This window comes from Pipistrellus hanaki (assembly GCF_964339955.1).
Source record: "Pipistrellus hanaki genome assembly, chromosome: 1".
In the NCBI taxonomy this organism is placed as follows: Eukaryota; Metazoa; Chordata; class Mammalia; order Chiroptera; family Vespertilionidae; genus Pipistrellus; species Pipistrellus hanaki.
In genome coordinates this window covers 72,429,078-72,454,783 of record NC_140503.1, presented here as the reverse complement: position 1 = coordinate 72,454,783, position 25,706 = coordinate 72,429,078, and the positions used below count along the sequence as shown (strand labels likewise).

At 54.3% G+C, this 25,706-nt stretch overlaps 2 protein-coding genes across 7 annotated transcripts in view; both read left to right on the top strand.

Annotated features, from left to right (window-relative positions):
- ACIN1 (apoptotic chromatin condensation inducer 1) overlaps window positions 1-14,175 on the top strand; it is a 36,149-nt gene extending 21,974 nt beyond the window's left edge. For 2 of the 6 annotated variants that reach the window (XM_084862822.1, XM_084862819.1), the window contains 11 exons: window positions 4,618-4,759; window positions 8,165-8,207; window positions 9,308-9,441; window positions 9,573-9,689; window positions 10,414-10,555; window positions 11,052-11,197; window positions 11,522-11,629; window positions 11,762-11,869; window positions 12,052-12,376; window positions 12,486-12,586; window positions 13,264-14,175. In XM_084862822.1, coding sequence (XP_084718948.1) covers window positions 4,618-4,759; window positions 8,165-8,207; window positions 9,308-9,441; window positions 9,573-9,689; window positions 10,414-10,555; window positions 11,052-11,197; window positions 11,522-11,629; window positions 11,762-11,869; window positions 12,052-12,376; window positions 12,486-12,586; window positions 13,264-13,596 — 1,699 coding nt within the window. In that variant the 3' untranslated portion in view covers window positions 13,597-14,175. Of the gene's footprint in view, window positions 1-4,617; window positions 4,760-8,164; window positions 8,208-9,307; window positions 9,442-9,536; window positions 9,690-10,413; window positions 10,556-11,051; window positions 11,198-11,521; window positions 11,630-11,761; window positions 11,870-12,051; window positions 12,377-12,485; window positions 12,587-13,263 lie in introns of all 6 variants that reach the window. The other 4 variants (XM_084862821.1, XM_084862817.1, XM_084862820.1 and 1 more) reach the window with 3 other exon arrangements.
- Window positions 14,176-14,839: 664 nt separating this feature from the next.
- Window positions 14,840-24,701, top strand: CDH24 (cadherin 24). The gene is made up of 12 exons (XM_084898875.1): window positions 14,840-15,148; window positions 16,598-16,906; window positions 17,085-17,379; window positions 17,557-17,676; window positions 17,748-17,915; window positions 18,064-18,251; window positions 18,621-18,874; window positions 19,789-19,925; window positions 22,209-22,330; window positions 22,410-22,521; window positions 22,743-22,991; window positions 23,724-24,701. The coding sequence occupies exons 2-12, from the start codon at window positions 16,706-16,708 to the stop codon at window positions 24,218-24,220; spliced, it is 2,343 nt and encodes a 780-aa protein (XP_084755001.1). The 5' UTR covers window positions 14,840-15,148; window positions 16,598-16,705; the 3' UTR covers window positions 24,221-24,701.
- The last annotated feature ends 1,005 nt before the right edge of the window (window positions 24,702-25,706 follow it).

The window sequence follows — 25,706 nt, the reverse complement described above, 5'->3', positions numbered from 1 at the left end:
GAAATGTAGGGCTTTTTGCCTGAATAGGAGTAAGGAAATGGTCCTTTAAGCCAATATGACACCATAATTGGTACTCCCCAGGGAGGACCTACAGTGCCATTATGCCAAATGATGCATAATAAAAAAGTAGAATTTATTGTCATCAGTAGAATTTGCTCACTGAGAAATTGGTATCTAAGGACATATTCCCCCAAAACCATACTGTCCTTGTTATCTTGGAACTAGTATGCTCCTGAGAGCGTTCTGTATTAAAATCTCAGTGGCTGGTGGTAGTCAATTTCCATTATTTTTTATTCACTTTCACATCACCTCGTGAATTTTCTACAAAAACTAAACTTCAAACATACGCTTATAAAATTTTCTTTTCCATTAGCCTCTCTGAATTTTATTCATATTTATTTGTTAACTGTAGTGTGATGTTGTTAGCCTCCAAGTAGTAATATCCTTTTCTTCTGGGTTACAAATGCTGTTTAATTATGGGTAGATAACCCCAACCCTAACCCCCATGCAATTTCACATATATTTCAAAGATTTCGGAAACATTTGTGTAAGAACTAAAATAAGTGGGAAGTCAGAGACTACAAGGAAAAGCTGGGTGGGGCTCTGACACACAGCTAACAAGGCTTTTGGATTGGTCTTGCAAGTAAATTTCAAGAATTCTTCTTTTAAAGCCTTGGGAAGTTTTGGATCCTACAAAATTGATTATGGGGCAGTATTACAAACTTGCTGTGCCTTAAAAAGCCCAAGGATAACATGGTAAAATTCTTTTTCTTTTTTTTTTTTAAAAAGGTGAAATTTCCAGTAAAGAATTTTTTTTCTCTCCAAGGATTCTACTTCTGGAGATGCAAATTGGCAGTTGAAAGTATTTTAGGACAGTGATGGACAGGGAGTATTTATTTGAGGATTTTTAAAGGTAACACTATTTGTGGGAATTCTAGCCAAAGAAATGTTTTAAGAGGAAAACTTACAGTTGAGCAAGCACTTATTTAAAGTGTCCACTTGGTACCCACAATGACAACCTAATTCAGAAGTATTTACTGAGCATTTCTTTGTGGTAGGCCTTGGGCTAGAGACCAAGGGCTGTAGTCTCTGGCCCTGAGGAACCCTGCAGGGTGGAGTGAGGGGCAAGTAAACCAGCAGTTACAGAGTGATGAGGATATTGCTGAAAATCTGTCAGCCCAATTACTGAAAGCCTTTGTATGAGAGATAGAGAAGTCTACTCTTTGAGGAAATAAAATTTTTTAAAAAGCTCTATAGGTGACATCAAATGAGATAATGGCCTATTAATCAGACATGTATTTATGCACATTCTTTACCTGACTTGGGGTGTTGTTCAAGCCAGACCCTTAAGTGTGAACTGTTATACTGTTCCATGAGATATGTATGTTATTATTCCCACTTTACAGTTTAAGAATGAAATGCACAGAAAGGGTTAGAAACTTGCCCATATCACACAACTTGTATGGGACCTAGCCAATTTGACTCCAAAGCTCCTAATCTTACTGAGGAGACGGAACTTTTACAATAATGTATAAAATAAACTGCATGACCTCTTTAGCATTCATTTGGCGTGTAGGATTAAGATTTTAAGCAGCAGAGAGAAAATTTTATTCTTACCTAAAAGCTCTGGTATTGCAAATGAGATAAACACTAAGCTTTTGGTTAAGTACTCAGAAGTGCTAAACCTCTGCTGCTACTAAGATACAAAAGGAGCCCCTTTGTAGTCCACAAATGATGATATTGAGCATCTACTGAATGCTTTACGAATGATGAGAGTCAGCTTCCCGTTTCACATTTAGGCTGGTGAATAGGCCCATAATTTCTACTTAGTTCCCAGTCACTCTGCCCAGCAGAACACCCCCACCGGTGTAACAGCGCTCTCATTTCAGTTTCTTACCACTTCAGAGCCCTCACCTTGGAGCCCTGGCTCCAAGAATTGCCTTCATGCTTCAGCTATCCAAGGTCCTCTTGCCCTGTTTATCCTTTTCTGTCTCCAGTGGACCCTGGGGCAGGGTGACCTTATTAAAGACTCTATGAAACAAAGTTGTCTGTCATATCTTCAGAGACACCTTTCCCTCACCCACCCCCACCCCACCTACCCCCTCACTGGTAATCCGAAAGAGAACTAAATCTGTTTATCCGCTTCTTCCAACATCCCCGGGAAAAGGACAGATTGGAGTGAAACGTAATGTTTGGGTGCGCGGCCAGTTACTGTAGTGATTGGTTAGCACTAATTCTCATCCCACCTCCCCACCTTGACCTGATCTGGTTTCGAGGTTTCATGTCTGGTTTCTTGAAGAGAGGGAGGTGGGCACATAAAAAAAAATTGCTTGTGACCCTCCATTCTGTGTCTCTTTCCACTTTGACATTGTTATCTGCCCTCTAATCGTTTTTCTCACTCCCAGCTCTGCAGTTTTCCTTGCTTCTATTCTCTGGAATCTTCCAGGCAAGCAGCTGTAACTTTGTATGTCCTCTCCACCCAGCCCCCTCCCCGCCCCCTGGGAAGACTGGGAGAGAGCACCCTTTCCCCGCGGGCTCAGGCCTTGTAGCTGCTGTAACCCGAGAAAAGAGGGAAAAGGGCCAGGCCTACTGAGCCAGCTGTGAGCCCGGTGGCCGGCCTGCCAGAGGCTAAGAGCCGAGCTCGCTGAGCGCCGCCTTCCTTCTCCTCCTCCCTCCCCTCCCCTCCTCCTCCTCCTCCCTCCTCCCTCCCCTCCCCTGCGGCAGCGGCCCTCCCTCCGCACACGGGCTGCTGGGTAAGTGGCAAGATGGCTGCCCTGCATGTCTCCGGCTGATCGCCGCTCTCCGCTAATACAATAGAGCCAGCCGCTACCAGCAGCCTGGCCGCCGCCGCCGCCTCCTCCAGAGAGACCAGTGCGGCCGAACTCGGGGTTTGCCGTGAGGACTTAACGCTTATCTCTTAAAATCCAGATCTATTTTAACCTCCCTCCCCACCACCACCACCTCCCCTTCCATTTACCATTTTTTTGGATCCCCAGTTGCTCCATCTCGATTTTCTCTCTCTGGATCGGGTGGCTGGGGAGGAGGTGGTGGGATCTTGGGACAAGAAAGGTGTTTTGTTTTAATTTTTTAGGATTTTTCGTTTGGTTTTTGTTATTTCTTCCATTCCAGAAAGGGATAAACAGCACTTCCAGGGGGAGGAAAAAAATCATGTTATCAGAAAGCAAAGAAGGGTGAGAGCTTCACATTTCCATGTATCCTCTTTCCCCACTGGCCTAGCCCACTTCGGCTTCCTCCTCTGCCCCGTGGCTTTCATTCCGCCTTTCGTTTTGGTTTGTTTTCAGTCATTCTGCTTTCCCCCTTTGTCCTTCCTGCCTGGTTTCTAATTGGCCCCACTTGTCCTCTCTCTGGAGGAAATAGGTATTTTTTGGATAAGCCTTTTCTTTAGATTTAGGGAGTTGAATCTTGTGTTTCTGCGGGGGCCTGTTAGCTGGGGGCACAGTCCCGAGTTTCCCCTCCCCCTTCCTGTGCATCCCTCCCTGCTTGCTCTGGGAAGCTGTTCTGACCTCTCAGTGTCAGTCAGCCTGTCGGGAATGCTGGATTTCCTGGTGGTGATTATCAGCCTGGGGAGGTTTGGTTTCCCTTCTGAGACTTAGGCCCCTGATCATCTCAATTTGATTTTTTTTAATCCCAGTGTATGGGTGATAGTGGGGATGAGATTGGAGGTAGAAGTTAGGGGTGAAGACAGAAAAAGAAGAGAGGAAAATAGTTTATCTGAAGTGAGTCTCTAGTGTTCATTGCCTTAAATGAGAGAGAACGTGTGTGATTGGGGGAAAGTGGAAGTGGGTTCTGCATTTGTGGGGGAGGGTGTGTCCTGGCTGGGAGGCTGCTCTTTATCTCTTGGAAGTTGGAATGAGGGAGTGGGGGAAACCGGGCGAAAGCAGAAAGTAAGAACAATTCCTACACCTCTGAGCAGGTAAAAGTGGCCCGATTTCTCCTCTGAGCTTTCGTACTCTCCAGCAGTTTCAGCTTTTCCTTTTAGGTGAGCGAGGGTTCTCGTTGAAGCTTGAACCCTCACCACCCCTAACTTCCCTACAGCCCCCACCCCTACCATCTCTCCATTTCTGGTATCTCCAGATCCTATGGGTCTGTAGGTCTTTACTTATTAAGCAGTTGATTAAATACAAGATTGGGATCATTTGCCACAGCTGTGGTTATTCTCCCAAGAATCAGGAGAATGACCACGGCTGTGGCTCTCAAACCCACTTAGTTAGTATGCAGTTTTGTAAAATACAGGTGCCTGTGACTAGGGGACAGAGAAGCCACAAGATTGTAGACAAATCACAGTCACTTTTGAGGGATTGGGGGCTGTTTGCCTTCACGTAAGAGTACTCTGATTAATTACCTAAGAACAGTTGGCCCAACAAATAACAGCTTTATCCCATCTGGGGTTGCTCTGATCCATGCACTTCCTCAAGGAAAACTTTCCCACTTTTCTTGAAGGGGGTGTCTCTGGTCTGGTGTGAAAAGCAGCTCTCCCAGCCCATCCAAGAGATGAGGCATGGAGGTTTCCTGATCCCAACCTGACATGTTGTTCTCTCTTCCCCTTGGTTCTTTCCTGCCCTTCTCTCCCAACCTCCCCCCCCCCCATACTGTCAGTGAGGAGAAGGAGGAAGTGACCATGGATACAAATGAGAACAGAACAGAAAATGAGGTGCCAGAGCCCCCCATGCCTGTTGCAGACCAAGTCAGCAATGATGACCGCCCAGAGGGCAGTGCTGAAGATGAGGAGAAGAAAGAGGTAAATCTTCAAGCTGCCCATTGGTGGGAGGGGAGGAGTGGACCTAGGGGAAGGAGTGGACCACCTGGTGAACCCTCGTCCGCAGGTGGATAGCTACAGGGGAGAGGCAGAGACTGCCATCTGAGCAGGGCCAAGGGAGAGTTCGCTGGTTTAGCAAAGGAGACCCCTTGTGATGGGACAGGGCTCATCATTTCCCCTTTCCCTGATGGGGAACTAATGCAGTCCAGACCCCGGAAGTTTGTAATAATGGGAAAGTCGGTTAATGGCCCTTTATCTAAGACCTGGCCTCAGCTTTCCCTGCCACCTTCCCCAGCTTTTCCCTGTGGGAACTCCTTTAGCTTTCCCTCCTTCTAAAAAGTCTGTTACAGCTAAACGCCATCTAGTGGGCTTTGTGGTTCTCAGCTGACCCGCCATGCTGAGGAATTTTTGTCTGTCATCTGCCCCCCAGTGGTCTCATTGCAGAGATGGAGTCACTTAGAACCCACACCTGGGTTGATCCCAAAGGCCCCTTCCCCACTTCTGTGACCCCTCTACCTCCTTTTTTGTCATATATATTATCCTGCATCCAATTCAGGGGCCTCCTCCCATCAGAGCCAGCGAAATCCACCTGGCTCTTAAAGTAACAGAAAGAATTAGCTGGGTTTGGGAATGGGGTAACAGGGTGGGAGGGACTGTTGTGTGTGTAGCCTTTCTTTGGTGTGTGTTGCGGGGGGTGGGGCCGGTGAAAGTGATTTGATGTGCAGAATATTATTTATTACAAGGTCCTTCTTAAAACTTTGTCCAAGTACCTCATGTACGATAATCCGCCCGTAAAATATAACCCTGCCCAACTGGCCAATCGCTGATGCCGCCTCTTCCTCTGGACCCACCCGCTGCTACTGAGCTGCCCAATCAGAGCCGAGTCTGCTGTCCAGGTGTCTTGGCCAGAGGGGGGCATGTATATGGGATGCTGTGATGGGCCCCTTTTGCCTCCCTGCCTTGCTTACATCAGGGGGCCAAGAAGAGCACTGTTCTGGAGAGACTTGTATTAAGAAAGCAAAAAGCATTTGGAAAGGGGTGGACTTGCACCATCTCCCTATTTGGGACACCCCAAGAAGAGCTTGTGTCAGTGCTGGGGCGCCTGCCCACATGGCCTTACTCTTTTGAGGACTGTGGGTTACCTCCTTTGCTGCAGACTGTTGGGATCCCCGTCTAGGGCACCAAGACCTCCTACAGTCGATGTTTGTGATCACAGTGCCATGCTGTGAGACACCGAGTGGGGCTCTCGGCTTAAGCTGTGACGACTAGGAACCCTGCTGAGAAGTCTAGGGTCTGAGCCCAGGGATTTATTGCTGATGACAGCCCAGCCAAGTATCATCACTTGCTCATCAGATGGACTTCTCTCTGGTCCCTGTTGTCCATGATGAAGGGCAGCAGGTTGGTTGCTCCGACTTCTCCATCCCTGGAGGCAGGAGCTCATCCATCCACCTGACTGGAGCCACTGTCTCAGCTGGAGTCCCTGAGAAGATGCCACACACAACTCTCAGAAGAAAAGCATTCTCACCTCGATGCTGAATGCGTGCCAGGTCCTGGGGCTGTCATCTTCTACCCCCAGGCTGCCTTCATCAGAGGTTCCATGATCCCACTCGGTGAGAGGACCCCCTCCCCAGTTACAGGCAGAGGAGAAAGGGACTCTGGAGTCATCACCTGCATTCCAAGTATTGGGTGGTGGTATTGCTGCAGCTTGCCACTGGTGGACATAGGGTCCTGCCTGCCTCGCGATAAAGGCCAGGACCATTCCTGCTTCTCGCAGGCCATCTCATCAGGGACTGCAAAATGTGCCCCTACAGAGCTGGGACTGATGTCTCTGCCCCTTTTCCCCCTGTACCCCTCGCTGAGCCGGCCACCACCAGTGAACTATTGACATCATGGAAACTGGGCAGCGTCCCCCCACACGTTTCCCTCCCGCCCCCCTGCGCCCCTGGGAGGACTCTGGCATTGCCGTGCTGACCACCACGCCGTGCGCCCACCTTTTTTGCCAACCCAACCCCCCACCAATTGCACAGCGCCTAGCAGGGAGGGCTCATTCTGATTGGACCGGCGGTTGACTAGATACAGTACACAGTGAGGTGCGATTGGCTGAACTGAAGATCCCAGGTGTGAGATGGTACCTGGAACATTTGTCATATTCCTAGTTTATTTTCCTCTTTATTTTCTTCTTTTTTTATTTTATGTTTTATTTTAATTTTTTCTTTTTCTGATTTCTTTATTGGATTTATTTTATTTATCTATTTATTTGGTTCATGTTTTTCCTGTTTTAATTAAGACTTTTCTTCTTCTCACTAACTTACCCATCAAGAGCAGACTGGCTAGGGGTCAGGCTGGCCCTTAACGGAGACCAGGGAGACTTGGTTAGACTACACAGATGGGGTTGTGGGGGGTGGGGGAGAAAGGGGATTTTATCAAGAGGGTACTTCCCTGCCCTTAAGGCGGGTGGTAGTTCTTAGTTTTTCCAGAAATAAGCCTTAAGTCTAAAAATGCTCTATTCCCCTTTTCTCTCTCCCTCCCTTTTTTTGTTCTGTCCATAGTCTTTCTCCCACTGAGTGTTTGGGACAGAAAATTACTTGAAATCAGCTTTGGAGGTTTCTGGTCCTTGGCAGAGCCCCTAAGGCTTACGCCCTGTTCAGAAGGAACAGTCGGGCTTGACTGGAGTTGCACAGTGCTTGGGAAGTTTGAGGGAGACTCTGCTGGGGACAGCCTGGCCTTCAGAGAAACCTTCCTTTACCAAAGACAACTTCTTTCCGGGCACTTTTCTCAGGGGCCTCATTGCCAGTGGGTCCAGCGCTGCCCTTCTCCACAGTGTGTGTGGTCGGGGTCTGGACAGTCTTAACGACTCAAAGCCACTGTGCGTGGATGTCAGACTGGACCTGGAGAAAAGGAGGATGGTTAGTTACCTTGTTAAAGTTGCCATCCCAGAGTTGGTTTCCCCATGTTTTCCCCAAGTTAGAAAGGAAGACCAAGGAGGCCAGATGACCCAGTTCTGGGCACAGCCTGGGCTTGGTGTCCCCTTACCCCATAGACACAGTGGAAAAGGACATGACCAGCAACTTGGAAGGGCTGGGAGGCTGCTGAAATCCTCTTTCAGCTTATTTCTGGTTAAGCTAATACATAGGTGTGGTATGAGCTAGAGGATTTTTCCCTGCTATGATGTTTGGTTTTATATATTTTTTTCTCTATTTCTCTAACTTGCATTGATTCTGCTTCGTTTTTGCCGTTTGCTGCTTCTGTTTTGGTCTCTTGTCTGTCTCTGTGTCTCTCTCTCTGTGTCTTTGAAGCTTAAGCTAAGACTGCCCCATCTAACCTCTTTCCCCCCTCTCTGTGGGGTGTGTCTCTTTCTCTTTTTTCCCCCTTTTCTTCTCTATACAGAGTTCGCTGCCTAAATCATTCAAGAGGAAGATCTCCGTTGTCTGTAAGTCTAGCCCCAAATCCCTGATAAAGGCCAAGAATAGCATAAAAACCAGAGTTCACAGAGAAATAAATTCCCATTCTCTCTCAATGGCATTCTTGGGTCACCCACTCCTGCCTCATGATCTCCACACAGCAAATCTACATCTTTTTGGCATATGTAGGGTTCTGTTTTGAAACTCAAAACAGACAATCCTTGTCATTTTTCCCCAGTCACGTTTCTCAACTCTAGTGAGGTAGACTGAAATGTCTCACCATTTCTTATTTAGTCCTACATGTATTTAGTCTTTCAGGTGTCTGAATTCTCAAAACCAGGAGTGGGTTTGAGGGGATCCTATGTAGTGCTTACCAGTTTATGCCTTATTCTAAGAGAGTTTCTGAGGAAAAGAGTGCCCCACACTTCAAACAGTAACATTTTTAAAAATATATATATTTTATTGATTTTGTACAGAGAGGAAGGGAGAGAGATAGAGAGTTAGAAACATCGATGAGAGAGAGTCATCAATCAGCTGCCTCTTGCACATCCCCCACTGGGGTTATGCCCGCAAACAAGGTACATGCCCTTGACCGGAATCGAACCCGGGACCCTTCAGTCCCCAAGCCGACGCTCTATCCATTGAGCCAAACCGGTTTCGGCTCAAACAGTAACATTTTTAACATGTTCCCAAATGAGGAACTCTAAATTGACAGAAGTGTAATAGATCTTTATAACTTACATATCAATCTGTATCGTGAAAATTAACCTAAAGCATAATCAGATCACATCATGATCTTAATTAGATTTTAATATTATGGTTTTGTTTTTGTTTTTTCTACATTACCATATCCTCCTCAATCTTTCTTCCCTAGAACTTCAGATATTTCTACCACTAAAAATTTAAACTAAAAATTGCTCTTCTTGTTGCCTTCAGAGATGAGTAGCTTTCGTTTGTCAGGAAGTGACTCCAGACCTTTTATTTTGAAGCATGGTTTCCCCAGTCCCCAGATATAAGTTCCTTAGGTTACCCTTTTACTAAAATGCCAATTGAAGGCTATCTGGGTGTTGCGTGAACCAGTAGAGGCCCTGAGACCATCTAACTTTTGGGTCCTGTTTCTTGGGAACAGCAGCTGCCAAGGGGGTGCCAGGTGGAAACAGTGACACAGAGGGGGGCCAGCCTTGTCGGAAGCGGCGTTGGGGAGCCAGCACGGCCACCACACAGAAGAAACCCTCCATCAGTATCACCACCGAGTCTCTCAAGGTGAGGTGGGCGGAGCCAGGGCAGGGAGGAGGAGAACATGGAGGTGGGGTAGACATGGGCCCAGTGTAACGGGGTGGGGGGTGTCTGTGTCCCAGAGCCTCATCCCCGACATCAAACCCCTGGCGGGGCAGGAGGCTGTTGTGGATCTTCATGCTGATGACTCCCGAATCTCTGAGGATGAAACCGATCGCAACGGTGACGATGGGACCCACGACAAAGGGCTGAAAATATGCCGGACTGTTACTCAGGTGAGGCTCCTTCACCCGGGGTTGAGGGCGGGATTAGTGGAGGCAGAGCAGGCAACCAAGGAGCTATGTTGGGATCTGCAGAGAGTTGGGTTAATTGGTCCTTTTAGGAATCCGTGGACTACTAAATCCAATCTGTTGCCTGTAATAAAGTTTTATTAGAACACAGTCGCACCAGTTCACGTACTCTTGTCTGTGGCTGCTCTGTGTTATAAATAAAGTCAGTTGAATAGTTGCAACAGAAACCGTATGGGTCACAAAGCCTAAAAATATTTACTGTCTTACCCTGTACAGAAGGAAATCTATGGACCTCCTGGCTAAGTTTTCCTCGTGACAGAGTTGAGGCATTAACAATCCCAAGATGTAGTGGAGGTGAACTTAATGATGAAAACTTCCCCTAGTGCCGTGGTCGGCAAACTGCGGCTCGTGAGCCACATGCGGCTCTTTGGCCCCTTGATGTAGCTCTTCCACAAAATACCACGGCCTGGGCAAGTCTATTTTGAAGAAGTGGCGTTAGAAGAAGTTTAAGTTTAAAAAATTTGGGTCTCAAAAGACATTTCAGTCATCGTACTGTTGATTTTTGGCTCTGTGGCTAAAGAGTTTGCCGACCACTGTCCTAGTTTAAGACACATGCTGGGTTAACTGTACGGCCCGCTCTCACAGGAAACCAGAGCCTGAAAAGAATATGCTAGTGTTTAAGAATCCCTCTGCATCTGGTTCTTTATAGGTGGTACCTGCAGAGGGCCAGGAGAATGGGCAGAGGGAAGAAGAAGAAGAAGAAAAAGAGCCTGAAGCAGAACCCCCTATACCTCCCCAAGTTTCAGTAGAGGTGGCCTTGCCGCCACCTGTGGAGCATGAAGTAAAGAAAGGTGGGTGAACCGCCAACAGTGAAACAGTGCACTCCCCGAATTCCCAGAGCACTTTATTTGGACTTTTAATGTTTTCCAGCTTTATATGGTATTTTATTTATCTCTGTCCCTCCTAAGTTATTAAGCTGCTTGAGGGCTAGTTTTGACTCTCTAAAATCTTTGAATCCCCTTAATGAGATTAGCCTAGACAATACCTGGCACATTATAGGTGCTCAACACATTTAGATGCAAGAGTAACTCCTGAGTCGGGAAAAGTCATGTTGCCCTGGTCCTTGTGGCTCAGGTGGTTGAGTGTCGTCCCATGTACCAAAAGGTGGGCGCATGCGTTTGCAGGCTTGATCCCCAGTAGGGGGCATGCAGGAGGTAGCCAATTGATATTTATCACATCTATGTTTCTCGCTCTCCCTCTCCCTTCCTCTCTCTCAAAAAAAAAAAAAAAAAAAAAATCAACTCATGTTGTTCCCTACTGAAAACCATTTGTGTGCTCTATTTGTAGTGACTTTAGGAGATACTTTAACACGACGTTCCATTAGCCAGCAGAAGTCTGGAGTTTCCATTACAATTGATGATCCAGTCCGAACTGCTCAAGTGCCCTCCCCACCCCGGGGAAAGATCAGTAACATCGTGCACATCTCCAATTTGGTAAGTTATTTTTCCCACAGTGCAGCCTTGTTGGGTTTGCGCTTTGGACTCCTGCTTCTTAGGGTCAACTCCTAAAGAGACAGATTGAGCAAGTTACTTAACCCCACAATCTGTCTTTTCATCTGAAAAACCTTGCAGGGTTTTCTTAGAGTTTGCAGAAGGGCTGGCATATAACGCCTTAGGGAGTGTTCTCATTCTCACATTACTATCAGAGGATTCCTCGCTTGTGCCCTTAGCAAACATTGAAGCTGTGCCCCTGTGACAGTGGCTCGGGAAACCTTGATATTAGTTATCTGAGTATTGTTCTTGCACTTTCATTGGCAGGTTCGTCCCTTCACTTTAGGCCAACTGAAGGAATTGTTGGGACGAACAGGAACTCTGGTGGAAGAGGCCTTCTGGATTGACAAGATCAAGTCTCATTGCTTTGTAACGGTGAGGAGCAGATGAAGCTCTAAGTTCTGGCATGTTTCTTGTGACCAGCGTGACGGGTTTGAGGGCATTGTAGCAAGTGGTCGAGATTAAAGGCCTTTTATGACCCCTCTACCTTCTCCCTTCCCCCACCAGTATTCAACAGTAGAAGAAGCAGTTGCTACTCGCACAGCTCTACATGGGGTCAAATGGCCCCAATCCAATCCCAAATTCCTCTGTGCCGACTATGCTGAGCAAGAGGAGGTAAGAAGCTGAGGTAAAGGCAGGGGAGGCCATCTTCTCCTGAGATTCCCTTCTCTCCCTCCTGTTTGGTTTCTGTAGTGGAACCCTGGGCTCCGAAGCCTCTGTCCTCTGGTTCCTAGGCTGCTTCTGTGGGAGTGATGTCATCTCCATCCTGACTGTCCTTGTCCCTCTTCTACTCACAGCTGGACTATCACCGGGGCCTCTTAGTGGACCGTCCCTCTGAAACTAAGCCAGAGGAGCAGGGGGTACCTCGGCCCCTGCACCCTCCGCCCCCGCCCCCAGCCCAGCCGCCACAGCATCCCCGAGCAGAGCAGAGGGAGCAGGAGCGGGCAGTGCGGGAGCAGTGGGCAGAGCGGGAACGGGAAATGGAGCGCCGGGAGCGAACTCGATCAGAGCGTGAATGGGATCGGGACAAAGTTCGAGAAGGGCCCCGTTCCCGATCACGGTCCCGGGACCGCCGCCGCAAGGAACGTGCGAAATCCAAAGAAAAGAAGAGTGAGAAGAAAGGTACTTAGCTGTGGGGCACACATACCCGCTGGTACATGGCAAAGGGACCCGTGTGGGACTCGGGGGGGTGGGCTATGCATCAAGTCTGACTCATTGTCTTGCACCTCAGAAAAAGCTCAGGAGGAACCACCGGCCAAGCTTCTGGACGACCTTTTCCGCAAGACCAAGGCAGCTCCCTGCATCTACTGGCTCCCACTCACCGACAGCCAGGTGGGTGCTGGCCTTCCTGCCTGCTCAGAGCTGCAGCGAGGCTGGGGCCCAAGGAACAGCTCGGGAATAAGGGAGGAAACGGAGCATTCCGGAAAGGGGCAGTTTTAAGAAACCGTTGATGAGACTGCCCTGTAGAGAAGCCAAACCTGAGAGGGTGGAGGGAGACACAAAGACAGGAACTGTGTGCACATATCCTAGGAAGTTGGCTGTGCCCGTTGTGCTTCTTAAAAATTAATTTCAGGTAGCAGAGAAATCTGTTGTATAAACTCACCCCTTTCTCTGTTTTAATATGTAGGGTTTTTGCTTTTAAAATTTGTTTCTTTGTAACAGCCCTTTTGGGAATTTTAGGTTTATGCCACTCAACTGAAGAGAAAAGAGATTTGTTCACATATAGGCAGCTAGGGAAATACCGGAGGTCAGGTGTGGATGGTGCCCACTACCTGCTGTGAATGTAAAAGATAAACACTTGGAGGAACTGGGGTTCTGAGACAAGGACAAATGTCATTGCTGCACCACCACCACCACCCCCCCCACACACACACATACACATTCTTCCTGCTTAACAGCAAAGCCAACAGTGACCCTGAGCGAGGAGTGCCTGGTCTGGGTGCAAATAGACAAAAGCAGGACTGATGTGAGCTGGACTGAAATGCCTGTTGCCTTTCCTGCGGCTGCAGATTGTTCAGAAGGAGGCAGAGAGGGCTGAACGGGCCAAGGAGCGGGAGAAACGGCGGAAGGAGCAAGAAGAAGAAGAACAAAAGGAGCGGGAGAAGGAAGCAGAGCGGGAGCGGAACCGACAGCTGGAGCGAGAGAAGCGGCGAGAGCACAGCCGAGAGCGGGACCGGGAGAGAGAGCGGGACCGGGAGCGTGACAGGGGGGAGCGGGACAGGGACAGGGACCGGGAAAGGGACCGGGAACGAGGCAGGGAGAGGGACCGCAGAGACACCAAGCGCCACAGCAGGAGCCGGAGTCGGAGCACACCTGTGCGGGACCGGGGTGGGCGCCGCTAGCTGGGAAAACAGTAGGGAGAGCTGCAGGCATCAGCCACCCTGCCCCGGGGTGGGGGCTCCAGGCCACGGAGGGATAGGTACAATCTCTTTCATGCCATTTGCCCAGTGCTGAAGTATGGCTGCCCCCTGTCCCCGCATACCAAATGGAGCAGTGGCCATCTTCCTCCCCTATGCCCCATAACCTATCTCGGGATTTAGCCCTCCTCTCATTTCCCATGAAGTCTGTGAGAGGGAAGAGCTAGGTCAGAGAGGAAGGTGGAGGCCCAGAGTTGCGGCACAGCCAGGAGCCCCGGGCTTTTTCATTTTTTCTCCATCCTGTTCACCACCTCCTTTGGGTACTCACACCTCCTCTTGGGAACAGCTGGGGCCAGGACTGGGTCACCTATGAGCTGAATCAGCATCTCCTGAGTCCCAGGGCCCCCGCAGTTCCCAGTCTTTTCTGTCCTGCAGCCCTTGCCTTCTGCCCACCAGTTTCACTTTATATCCACCTTTTCCTTTTGTTCAATTTTTATTTTTATTTTTTTTTATTATTAAATGATGTGGTCTATGGAAAATAATAAAAATCTGACTTAGTTTTAACTAGTGTGTGAGTGGCTTTCCTTGGGTAGGGCCCGGGTGACAGCCAAATTGTGGGTTTGGGCTGGAGCCAGCATATCCTTGTGCAGACTGCTGCTTCCCAGAACCAGATTAACCTCCCACCCTGCCTTGGCTCTAACCACACCACAGATAGGGGCTACCTCACTGCGGGGTAGAGGGAAGGCCCCGGAGTCCCGCCAACGGCATTTTGGTCACCTGCTTTTCACCTTCAAGGTGCCTCCCACAACTGCCGCCAGGGGGCGCAGCCGCCCGCTCGGTAGGCGCCTGTTAATGAGCTTCCCAAAAAGGCTCCACTCCCCACCTCCGTTCCCGCCAGTCTGGTGCCTTGCTTCCTGGGCCCAGGCCGTGGACTCCTCGACCTCAATGCCATCCTGAAGCGCACATAGCAGGCTCTCTACCGTGTCCTGCACCAGCTCCCCAAATGCCGCCGCCTTACGGTCAGGGTCCATACCCGCCCCCGAGGCCGGTCCCCGCGAGCGTACCCCTCCGCAGTGGCCCCTAACCTAAGTCCCCTCCTAGCTCCCAGACCCCCCTACAGCCCCCTGTGGGGGGCATGCGGCCCCTCAGCACTCTCGGTGCACCTTCCCGCCTGCCCCGGGGACCTGGCCAGGACGTCCACCAAGTGCCCCGCAGCGGACAAGGCGGGAGGGGCGGTACATCTGTATGCGCCCCGCGGCCTGGCGGCGCCGCCCCCGCCCCCGCGCGGCCGGGCTGGCCGGGGAGGGTCGGAGGCTGGGCTCCCCTCTCCCGCGCGGCTCCGAGCGGCCTCGCTCCTCCGCAGGCGGAGCCTCCTTCCCCCGCCCCCTCCGTCTCGCTCCCTTGTTCTCGCCGGGGCCGCTCAGACCTGCAGCGGAGCCGCGGCGCCCGCTCCGATCGGCTCGGGCTGCGCCCCCGGGGCCGGCAGCGGGGGCGTGCGGGGTGCTCCCCGCCGGGCAGGGCCCTCCCACACCGCCAGGTAAGGGCCTGTCCTGGAGCCCGGGGTCGGGGATCGCGGAGGGGCAGCGGGGGGCCCGCAGTCTGCGGGTGTCTTCAGAGCAGTGCGCTCCGCGGCTGAGCCTGCCGCCGGCTCCCTTCTCCCGCGCTCTCCCTCTTCCTCGTCCCCCCTCGCACCTCCGGCCCGCTTTTCCCGTTTTCCTCTCCCTTGATGTCTCTTCTCTCTGCCAGTTTGCCATCTCTGCCCCTTCCCTGTCTCCCCAACCCTTCTCTCTCCCTCTTGACCTGTCTTTCCCCATCTCCACTTCCTCTGTGCCTTTTTCCTCCTCTGCCTTAGTCTCTCCTTTCCTGTCTCTCTCCTCTCTTTTCCCGCTCTCCTTTCCTTCCCTTGTTCTTTCCCGCTCCTCTCCCCTCCCCACTCTCCTGTTTCCCACTCTATTCCTTTCCTCCTCGTCCCGCCTCCCTCTCTGGTCCCCGGCTTCCCTCCGGCTTCCCTTTTCCCTGGGGAGGGGAAGGATTATCAGGTGTGTGTCTGCTCCCGGGGAGGATGGAGGCAGCCGCAGCTACCTGCGGGGAACCCCCCTCCAGGACAGAGGGAGGAGATGGCCGGGGAGGGGTCCTCCCTCTAGCCCCCACCCCAAGCCCCTCTGAGCCACCCCCTCCCAGAATGAAGTTCAGGCGGCCTGCTCTGACCCCTGCAGCGGAGGCGGACCTGCCTGCCCATCACACGCGGGAAGCCCCTCTGCCTCTTCCCCTCCATTCCCCAGCCCGGTACCTATGACTCTTGTCTGCCTTTCAGACACCAGGCAGCCTCCTCTGAGCTCTCCTTCGGTCTCACGGCCATTCTGTCTCTGTCTCTGCTGGACAGTCCAGTCTTGGTTTCACCCTCAATCGCGCTGTGTCTCTTCCTCCTCCCTAGTCTACTGGCTCTGCCCCCAACTCTACCCCCTCTTTCTTCAGCTCTGCCCCCCCCCCCCACCCCCACTCTGCCTCATAAGCCCAGGTCCCTTTCAAGGACTTCAGCCAGCAGTGTGGGCGAGGGGCAGGTTGCTGCGGGGGAGGGACTTCCAAGGGCTCTCAAGCCTGTTTCAGGCTGCACTCCTCCTGATTTCAGCCTGACCCTAGACAGCTCCACGAATCCCAACCCCTGGGCAGTAAGCCTGTTCCGGGCGGTACCCATCTCCTCCAGCCCACAGCTGCATGTCCAACATGGGGCTTCGAGCCCTCCCAGCACCCCCTTGCCTGTTTTCTTCCCCAGCTTCTCTATTCAGAATTGACTGGCTGGAGATTTATCAGCTTGGAGGGCTGGAGGTGAATACAGGCAGAGCCGGGTGGAGGGAAGGACCAGACTGTCTGCCCTCCGTCTTCGTCTGGGTTCTGGGCCGTGGGAGTCTGGGTCCATAGAGCATCGACCTCTGGTTTAGGGAGGGTGAAATGTTGCTTTGAGCCTGAGCAGCTGCCTGTCCTGCAGGTGTGGATCCATGGGCTAGCCCCAGCGCCCGTGCCCCTCTGCCCCAGTCAGCTCATGCCTCACCCCCCGGGCACGGTGACCAGAGCCCTGCCTGGCTAGAGCCCAACCATGTGGGGCCTGGTGAGGCTCCTGCTGGCCTGGCTGGGCGGCTGGGGCTGCATGGGGCGCCTGGCAGCCCCAGCCCGGGCCTGGGAAGGGGCCCGGAGGGGCCCAGGACCGGCACTGCTGCGGACCCGAAGGAGCTGGGTGTGGAACCAGTTCTTTGTCATCGAGGAATATGCCGGTCCAGAGCCCGTCCTCATCGGCAAGGTAAGGATCAGCCCTCCTGTGGCCACCTTGACTCCCAAGCCCTGCCCTGTAGCTTCATCATTTCTGCAATGACCTTGTTCCCTCAGGACTCCTGACACTCCACTCAGTCCTAGACTCGGACTCTAACCTGCGGTTCCTGTGGCTGGAACCCGCTGCCATTTTCCCCTGACGCTTACAGCTGCACTCGGACGTGGATCGGGGCGAGGGCCGCACCAAGTACCTGCTGACCGGGGAGGGGGCAGGCACCGTGTTTGTGATTGACGAGGCCACAGGCAACATCCACGTCACCAAGAGCCTGGACCGGGAGGAGAAGGCCCAGTACGTGCTGCTGGCCCAGGCCGTGGACCGAGCCTCCAACCGCCCCCTGGAGCCCCCGTCAGAGTTCATCATCAAAGTGCAGGACATCAACGACAACCCCCCCGTCTTCCCCCTCGGGCCCTACCACGCCACCGTCCCCGAGATGTCCAACGTCGGTGAGTGCCCCACGTCCAAGCGCGCAGGTCCCACCCCTTCCTCCCTCCTTCCCCTTGCTTTCTGCCCCCAAACCCAATCCTTCGATTCGGGCCTGCTCGCCTCTGGGTTCCCCTCATCTGCCATTCTTCCCCTCCTGGCCCTGCCCCTGCTGAGTGGGGTGCTGGGATCCCCCACAGGGACATCAGTCATCCAGGTGACGGCTCACGACGCCGATGACCCCAGCTACGGGAACAGCGCCAAGCTGGTGTACACGGTGCTGGACGGACTGCCTTTCTTCTCCGTGGACCCCCAGACCGGTGAGGACAGGGGTCCGCGGCGGTGGGGCAGCCGGGGAAGAGGCGCCCCTTGACCCAGTGTCTCCCCCTAGGAGTCGTGCGAACCGCCATCCCCAACATGGACCGGGAGACACAGGAGGAGTTCTTGGTGGTGATTCAGGCCAAGGACATGGGCGGCCACATGGGGGGGCTGTCGGGCAGCACTACGGTGACAGTCACCCTCAGCGATGTCAACGACAATCCCCCCAAGTTCCCTCAGAGTAAGGGGCCAGTGCTGCCGCCACCGGAGCCATCCTTTGACCGCCCACCCCACTCCTCCCCCGGCCAGGCTCCGGAGAAGGAAGTGCTGGGGGAGGGAGGAGGGTTGGGGACCTCTCTGAGAATGTCTCCCCTCCATCCACCCCCAAGGCCTGTACCAGTTCTCGGTGGTGGAGACGGCTGGGCCAGGCACCCTGGTGGGCCGGCTTCGGGCCCAGGACCCAGACCTGGGGGACAACGCCCTCATGGCATACAGCATCCTAGATGGGGAGGGGTCCGAGGCCTTCAGCATCAGCACGGACGCCCAAGGTCGAGATGGGCTCCTCACTGTCCGAAAGGTTAGCCTCTTGTCCGCTAACACTTGCAGAGTCACTCCTACCCACCTCCTGCCCCTGGGGACGCGCTTCCCGCTGGTCTGGAGCAGACTCGGGAAGCTAGGTTAGAGCTCAGAAATCGTGGTCATCCCCTCAGCCTTCAGATGGAGGGCCTGGGGCTCAAGACTTCGTGTATCAGAGTCTGTGGTAGAGCTGGGGTAGACCCAGAGTTACTCACTAAGTCATTGCCCCCACCCCTGACCACCACGGCCACGGGCCCTCTCTGAGGCGGGCTGAGCACTGGGTGCTTCTGGGGAAGGACTCCTCGCCCTCCGGGAGCTGGGCCTGCCCTGGCTTCTGCATGTCTCAGTCACTCCGCCTCCCCTGCCGTAGTCCCTAGACTTTGAGACCCGCCACTCCTACTCCTTCCGTGTGGAGGCCACCAACACGCTCATTGACCCGGCCTACCTGCGGCGAGGGCCCTTCAAGGACGTGGCCTCGGTGCGCGTAGCTGTGCAGGATGCCCCGGAGCCGCCCGCCTTCACCCAGGCAGCCTACCACCTGGCAGTGCCCGAGAACAAGGCTCCCGGGACCCTGGTGGGCCAGGTCTCAGCCACGGACCTGGACTCCCCTGCCAGCCTGATCAGGTGAGTGGAGGGGGGCAGGGCAGGGCGGGCCTGGGGGAAGGTGCCCAGTGGCAGTCTCGTCCCTTGGAGCATGTGTCCCCTTTACCCAAAGTCACACTTGCCTCCTGGCAGAGGTCTCCCTCCCGGGGGCCTGGGGCCAGGGGAGGGCTGCAGGACCTGGCTCAGCACTCTCCACCCAGCCCCCGGGGCGGATGGCAGAGGTGCCTCCGAGCGGCAGTGCGAGCAGATGGATGTCCTCTGCCGAGTGTGACTGGTCCTGGTCGCTCTCCCTGGGGTCATTCCCTCAGCATGGCGCACTGACGTTTAATTCTCACAACGGCCCTCTGAAGTAGCGTTTTCATCACCAGCCTTTCAGAGGCGAGGCCCTGGGAGGGTTAGTAACTTGCCCAAGGTCACCCAGTCGGTAAGTGGCAGAGCTTGGGACTGTGCCCAGAGAAGAACCCCTCTTTCCACCACCCAGCCAGCCCATCACAGCACTGAGGGGGGAGCTGGGATCATTCCCATTTGGAAGTTGAGGAAACAGAGGTTAAACAGAGGACCATATGCCTGAGGTCCCACAGTGGGTCTGGGGCAGAGCCGAGCTAGAACACTGATCCCGGGGTCCCCAGGACAGAGCCCAGAGTCTGAAAGACAAACAGGGTCTCCCCATTTCTACCTCTTTCCGTCTCCCCCACCCCCACCCCCACCCCAAGGAAACCCAGGCCCCTGAGTTTCATGACAGGTATTTAATGTTGATGACTTCCCAGGGACACTGTCTTTTAAGGGGACCCTATGGGAGCTATGGTTATGGGTGCATGGGGCAGGAGGCCCAGGAAGGGGAACAGAGGGAGGGAGAAAGAGGGAGGGAGCGAGGGAGAGCAGCAAGCTGTGGCCCTGCCCCCAGATCAGCCCTGATGCTGCTCTGTCTTCACCAGATACTCCATCTTCCCCCACTCGGACGTGGAGCGCTGCTTCTCCATCGAGCCCGAGGACGGCACCATCCGCACAGCTGTGCCCCTGGACCGCGAGGCTCGAGTCTGGCACAACCTCACGGTGCTGGCCACAGAGCTTGGTGAGGAGTCCTGGGCCCCAGGAGGCCCTGGAGAGGGCGGCAGCCTCCTGGCAGAGGGACTGTCCCTGAGCGTGGGGGCGGGGAGGGGAGGGTTCCGTCATCGGACCCTCCCCTGGGTACTGGGTCCCGGTCTGGATCACCACCGTCAGGCAGGCTGCTCTCCTAGGCTGCTGGGCCTGTTAGAGCATCCTTCTGACCTTAAAGAAACTCCTATACCTGACTTTCCTCACCTCCAAAGTAAGCGTAACCTCAGATAGATAGCTCCCAGCCCCTAAGAATCCCAGCTGCAGCCTGGCAGACCTGCCCTGCCTACTCTCCGCTTCAGGCTGAAGCTAAGGGCCGGGGAAGGGCTAGGACCTCCTCTGGGGGCTGATGGGGGGCCCTGGGGGCCACTCCCAGGGAAGCCCTGCGGGGAATCCTCAGGGTAGGGGAGAAGGCTGGCCCCTCCCCTGCCCCTGTCAGTCACCGGTCACCACAGCACGGCTCAGCGGCCCCTCCCCGGCAGCTCTGGCCCACGGAGGCAGGAAGACCCCGCCCTCTGTCAGTCTCCCCTTAGCACCCCGCCCCCGCCCCGGGGCACTGCATGTGCTGTGTCCCGTCTAAGGGAGTTGTCATTGTGGTGTGGAGATGTCTGCATGTCAGTCAAGAGCTAATGTGTGTGTCTGTGTGTTGTGCACTTACGTGTGAGTATAATTCCATGTGTGTGAAAAGTACATATGCTCACATATATATTTACGAGTACATGTCTATATATATGCATGTGTAGTTGAGGGTGTAGAATTACACTTACAAGATTTATGCACATGTGTAATTGAAGGTGCATAAATGATAGGGACACGTAGCCGGTTGTGTCTATTGTTTTATATATGTGAGTGTTTATGGACAGATAATAATAACTTATTACTTACTATATATCAGGCACTGGTCTTAGTACCAAATGTAGATTTATTCATGTAATCATCACCACAAATCTGTGGGGGAGGTGTGCTTATTTCCCCGTTGTACAATGAGGAAACTCAGGCAAAGGCAGTTAAAGAACTTCCCAAGGTCACCGGAGACGAAGGATGGAGCAGGCAGGCCCAGTCAGGCCGGAGGCTGAGCTATGTCCTGGCACCACCCTGCCGTCGTCGTGTTAAACCGTGCTGGGACAGGGCTGTGTTTATGTCCATGCAGCTGTGTGTCACGTGGCAGTGCATGCCTGTCTGTCCCTGAGTGTGTACATAGTGTGTGTTATGGCTGCCTGTGTTCACATAACCAGCCGTGTGTGTGTGTGTGTGTGTGTGTGTGTGTGTCCTCACTGTCTTTTCACGCTTCTGGCAAGTCCTGCTCCCCGCTGGAACCCCAGTATCACCTAGCAGATCCAGGCCCTTAGTGCAGTGAGGGAATGGATCCCAGCCCCATCCCGTCTCTGGAGTATCCCCAGCCTCTAGCCAGGCAGCCCACTCAGCCTCCTGTGCCAGGCTGTGACCGTCAGCTCTCTCCGTGGGGAAGGGGCGGGGAGGGCGATGTTAAAGGGACCAGCCTAGGAGCGGTGAGCACTACAGTGAGCAGGAATGCACATGTCCCCGTTCTCTCTTGGGGCCGCTGGCAGTGAGGAGCAGGGCAGGGCAGTGGTGGGAGCCACCTGATGAAGGGGTGGGAGAAGAGGGGCCTGCGCCTGCCTGTGGTGCCCAGGCTCTGTGCCCTGTGCAGCAGGCAGCTCCTCCCTCCCCAAGGTCAGTTCTAAGTGATACTCATTGCTGCACCACAGCCTTCCTCTGATGGGGCGTGGTGTGTGTGTGTGTGTGTGTGTGTGTGTGTGTGTCCTCCCACCGATGCTGGGCATGAAAATGCATTATCTGGACCCTGGGGGGTGGGGGATACTGTACCCGCTGTGTACACTGACCATCCACTCCATATATGTTGCATTTATTTTAAATGCTGAGTGTCCTAATATGTGATATGCCTGTGCTTGTGTATTTCATGGCTGTTGTCTAAATGCAATCTGGTATGCACCGTCTGTCTACCCTTCATTTATGGTATGTGTGCCCTACATGTGGGTTATTGTTTATGTAAATCATGGGTGCTACCTTCCTGTCAAATGTATATTGTGTATCTTGGGCACTACATGAATGTTGCATGCACCTGTTCTTGTTCCATTCTTTGCAAAATGTTTGCTACTTGCAAAATTGCATGCATCTGTGTTGCATGTGTGTGCTATGTGCTGCATGTGACATCCATGCCCATGCACCATGTATGTTGTGTGTGCGTGTGGGGGTGTATGTGTTCGTGTTCTGGCTTCAGATAGCTCCGCACAGGCCTCCCATGTACAAGTCGCCATCCAGACCTTGGATGAGAATGACAATGCTCCCCAGCTGGCTGAGCCCTACGACACCTTCGTGTGTGACTCTGCAGCCCCTGGCCAGGTGAGCTGCGGAGACAGAGGGGTTGGGATCTCAGGACCTCTGGCTGCCCACGCCATAAAGGCCCATTTTCTCCTCCCAGCTGATTCAGGTCATCCGGGCTTTGGACAGAGATGAAGCTGGCAACAGTAGCCGTGTCTCCCTTCAAGGTCCTCTGGGCCCCGATGCCAACTTCACTGTCCGGGACAACCGAGGTGGGTGGCCTGCCCCTGCTTGCCTCCCTGCTCCTCTCTGTCTCCAGCCTACGTGACCCCTGCCCGCCTCTCTGGTCCCTCCTCCCAACGGAAAGGAGATACGGATTTGCTCGTGTTCACTGATTATAAACCTTCCCCACGGGGAGCCGTCTCCATGGGCCAGCCTGACCCTCCTGGGAAGGTATCCCGGGCGATGTCGGAACACCTCCTCTCTCCCACAGATGGCTCTGCCAGCCTGCTGCTGCCCTCTCGTCCTGCTCCGCCCCGCCAGGCCCCCTACCTAGTTCCCATAGCACTGTGGGACTGGGGGACCCCGGCACTGAGCAGCACCGCTACCGTGACCGTCAGCATGTGCCGCTGCCGGCCTGATGGCTCCGTGGCATCCTGCCGGCCCGAGGCTCAGCTCTCACCCGCGGGGCTCAGCACCGGGGCCCTGCTCGCCATCGTCACCTGTGTGGGCACCCTGCTTGGTGAGCGGCCACAGTGGGACATAGAGGCGGGGTCCAGGTCCTTGGGGATGTGGAGAGGCATCAGGACCCTGGACTTAGGGAAACCCATCGTAGGGCTTACAGGAACCCTCGTTCCTGGGTTGTCGCATCCCAGAGAAAAGCTCTGGCCGCATATGCCTGCCCTGCTGGTCTGCGGTGGCAGTAACAGCCATAAAGCTGTGTATGGAGCCCCAGCTCTGGGCCACATGTGGTACTAGGCACATAACTTAATGGCATTTCATTTCATCCTTTTAAAAAAATGATAAATAAAAATAAATATACATATATTATTGAGTTTTTACAGAGAAGAAGAGAGAGAGAGAGAAAGCTAGAAACATCGATGAGAGAGAAACATCTATCAGCTGCCTCCTGCTCAGTCCCCACTGGGGATGTGCCCCCAACCATGCCCCTGACCGGAATCGAACCTGGGACCTTTCTGTCCTCAGGCCGATGCTCTATCCACTGAGCCAAACCGGTTTCAGCTCATTTCATCCTTTTGACAACCCTTGGAGGGAAATGCTTTCCCTGTTCTCCAAACAAGCCATCGATCTTCTGGTCAAAGGGTTTGGGACAAGTTAGGCGACTTCCCATGCTCACACACAACAAGGCTGAGTCTGGACTCACACCAAGTTCACTAGAGGTCACACGGAGGGCTTGCCCCCACCCGGGACCCTGGCCTCAGCCCGCCGCCGGCTCACCGCCGTCCTCCCGCAGCCCTGGCGGTGCTCTTCGCGGCGCTGCGGCGCCAGAAGCAGGAAGCCCTGATGGTGCTGGAGGAGGAGGACGTCCGGGAAAACATCATCACCTACGACGACGAGGGCGGCGGCGAGGAGGACACGGAGGCCTTCGACATCAGCGCCCTCCAGAACCCCGACGGGGCGCTGCCGGGGCCCGGGCCCCCCGCGCGCCGGGACGTGCTGCCCCGGGCTCGGGCGCCCCGCCAGCCCCGGGCCCCGGGCCCCGGCCCCGCCGACGTGGCCCAGCTCCTGGCGCTGCGGCTCCGCGAGGCGGACGAGGACCCCGGCGTGCCGCCCTACGACTCGGTGCAGGTGTACGGCTACGAGGGCCGCGGCTCGTCCTGCGGCTCCCTCAGCTCCCTGGGCTCCGAGGCCGGCGGCGCGCCCGGCCCCGCGGAGCCGCTGGAGGACTGGGGGCCGCTCTTCCGCACCCTGGCCGAGCTGTACGGGGCCAAGGAGCCCCCGGGCCCCTGAGCCAGGCCGCCCTGCCCGCCCCGGTGGGGGAGCCCACACCGGCCCTCTGAGTGAGCCCCGTGTCCAAGCAGGCGGCAGCAGCCCAGGGGCCCCACGCCTTTTCCCCATCCCTGTGTCCCTTGCTCCTGCCCCACCCCACCCCCCAGGCAACCCTCTCCTTCCTCCCTCCTCCTGCGTCTTCTGTCTCTCTCCAGGGATCTCTGTCTCTGGAACTCTGTCTGGGTCTGGGTAGTGTGGCTCTGACGGAGTCCTCTGTTCTGTCACTGTGATCCCACCTGCTCCCTGGCTCTGGTTTTGTCTCTGGATTCTAAATCTCACACGTGCTCTCTGTGTCCCTGGCCCCCACACACATGCTCCGTGTCTGTCTCCTGCCACATCTGCCCCATTTCTCTCTGGGTCCCTGTGACTGGATTTCTGTGTTTTGTCCATCCCAAAAGCAAGAGAAACTTCCAGCCACTGCTGCCCATCTTCCTGCAGGGGATGTTCTGCCCCAGGTCAGTGCCCCGAGACGGTGTGGGGCGATGGTGGCCCAAAGCCTTCCCCCACTCACTACCTCTAACTGGGCTCTCCTGTCTTTACAGACCTTCCCGCATGGTTCCATCCATCACTCATGGCCCATCCTGGCTCTCCTGGCCTCCGGCAGAGGAAGGGAGCCAGCCCACCCCCAGGGGAGAGCTCCAGCACACACACCCCCACCCCACACACACACACACACTGGCTGCCTCCCTGGAGCTCTGCCAGGCTGTTGGCATCCCAGCTCTGGGCATTGTCTTGTGTGCTTCCCAGGCCCCAGCGGGAGGGGAGGGGAAGGACAGGGGGAGGCAGCTGGGGAAGGGGAAAGAGGGAGGATGGGGAGGAGCCTCCATCTCTAATTTCATAATAAACAAACACTTTATTTTGTAAAGCTGGAGCCCTGATCTGTTTCTGCACTCGGGCTTCTGTCGGGAGCTTCATTGGACCAAAGGGCGGGAGGAGAGGCCTGAGCTTATTCCCTCCGCCTCATTTCTTTCTCCTTTGGGGGGCCGTCCACTTCTAGTCCCTCCAGATCAGTGGCCCCCAACCTTTCAGACCTCATGGATCACCAGTTGGCGACCGCTGCTCCAGACAGCGGAGGGTCTGCATTGCTTCCATGGAGGAAGTAAGGAAATAATGACTGTGCCCACCCCTACACCCACTCTTTGGGTTTCCTGTGGTTCTCAAACTGTCCTAGGGAATTAAGATGTGGGGACTGTCCAGAGGGAAGAATGGAAAGAAGTAGATGGTGAGGGCTACAGAGAACAGAGGAAGAGCGATGAAAGACTAAGAAGAGCCCTAGCCAGTTTGGCCAGTGTTGGCCTGGAGACCAAAGGGTCCACGGTTCAATTCTGGCCAAGGGCACATACCTCACTCAGCCTTGGTTGCAGTCTCCTCCCTGGGCCCTGGTTGGGGCTCCTATAGGAGGCAGCCGGTCGATGTGTTTTTCTCACATCGATATTTCTCTCTGTCT

Excerpts from the sequence above, each read along its gene's own strand:
- CDH24 (XM_084898875.1), top strand. The coding sequence starts at position 16,706 with ATGTGGGGCCTGGTGAGGCTCCTGCTGGCCTGGCTGGGCGGCTGGGGC. Across the intron at positions 16,907-17,084 it reads AGCCCGTCCTCATCGGCAAG|CTGCACTCGGACGTGGATCG; the intron begins GTAAGGATCAGC and ends TGACGCTTACAG. Across the intron at positions 17,677-17,747 it reads CTCCGTGGACCCCCAGACCG|GAGTCGTGCGAACCGCCATC; the intron begins GTGAGGACAGGG and ends GTCTCCCCCTAG.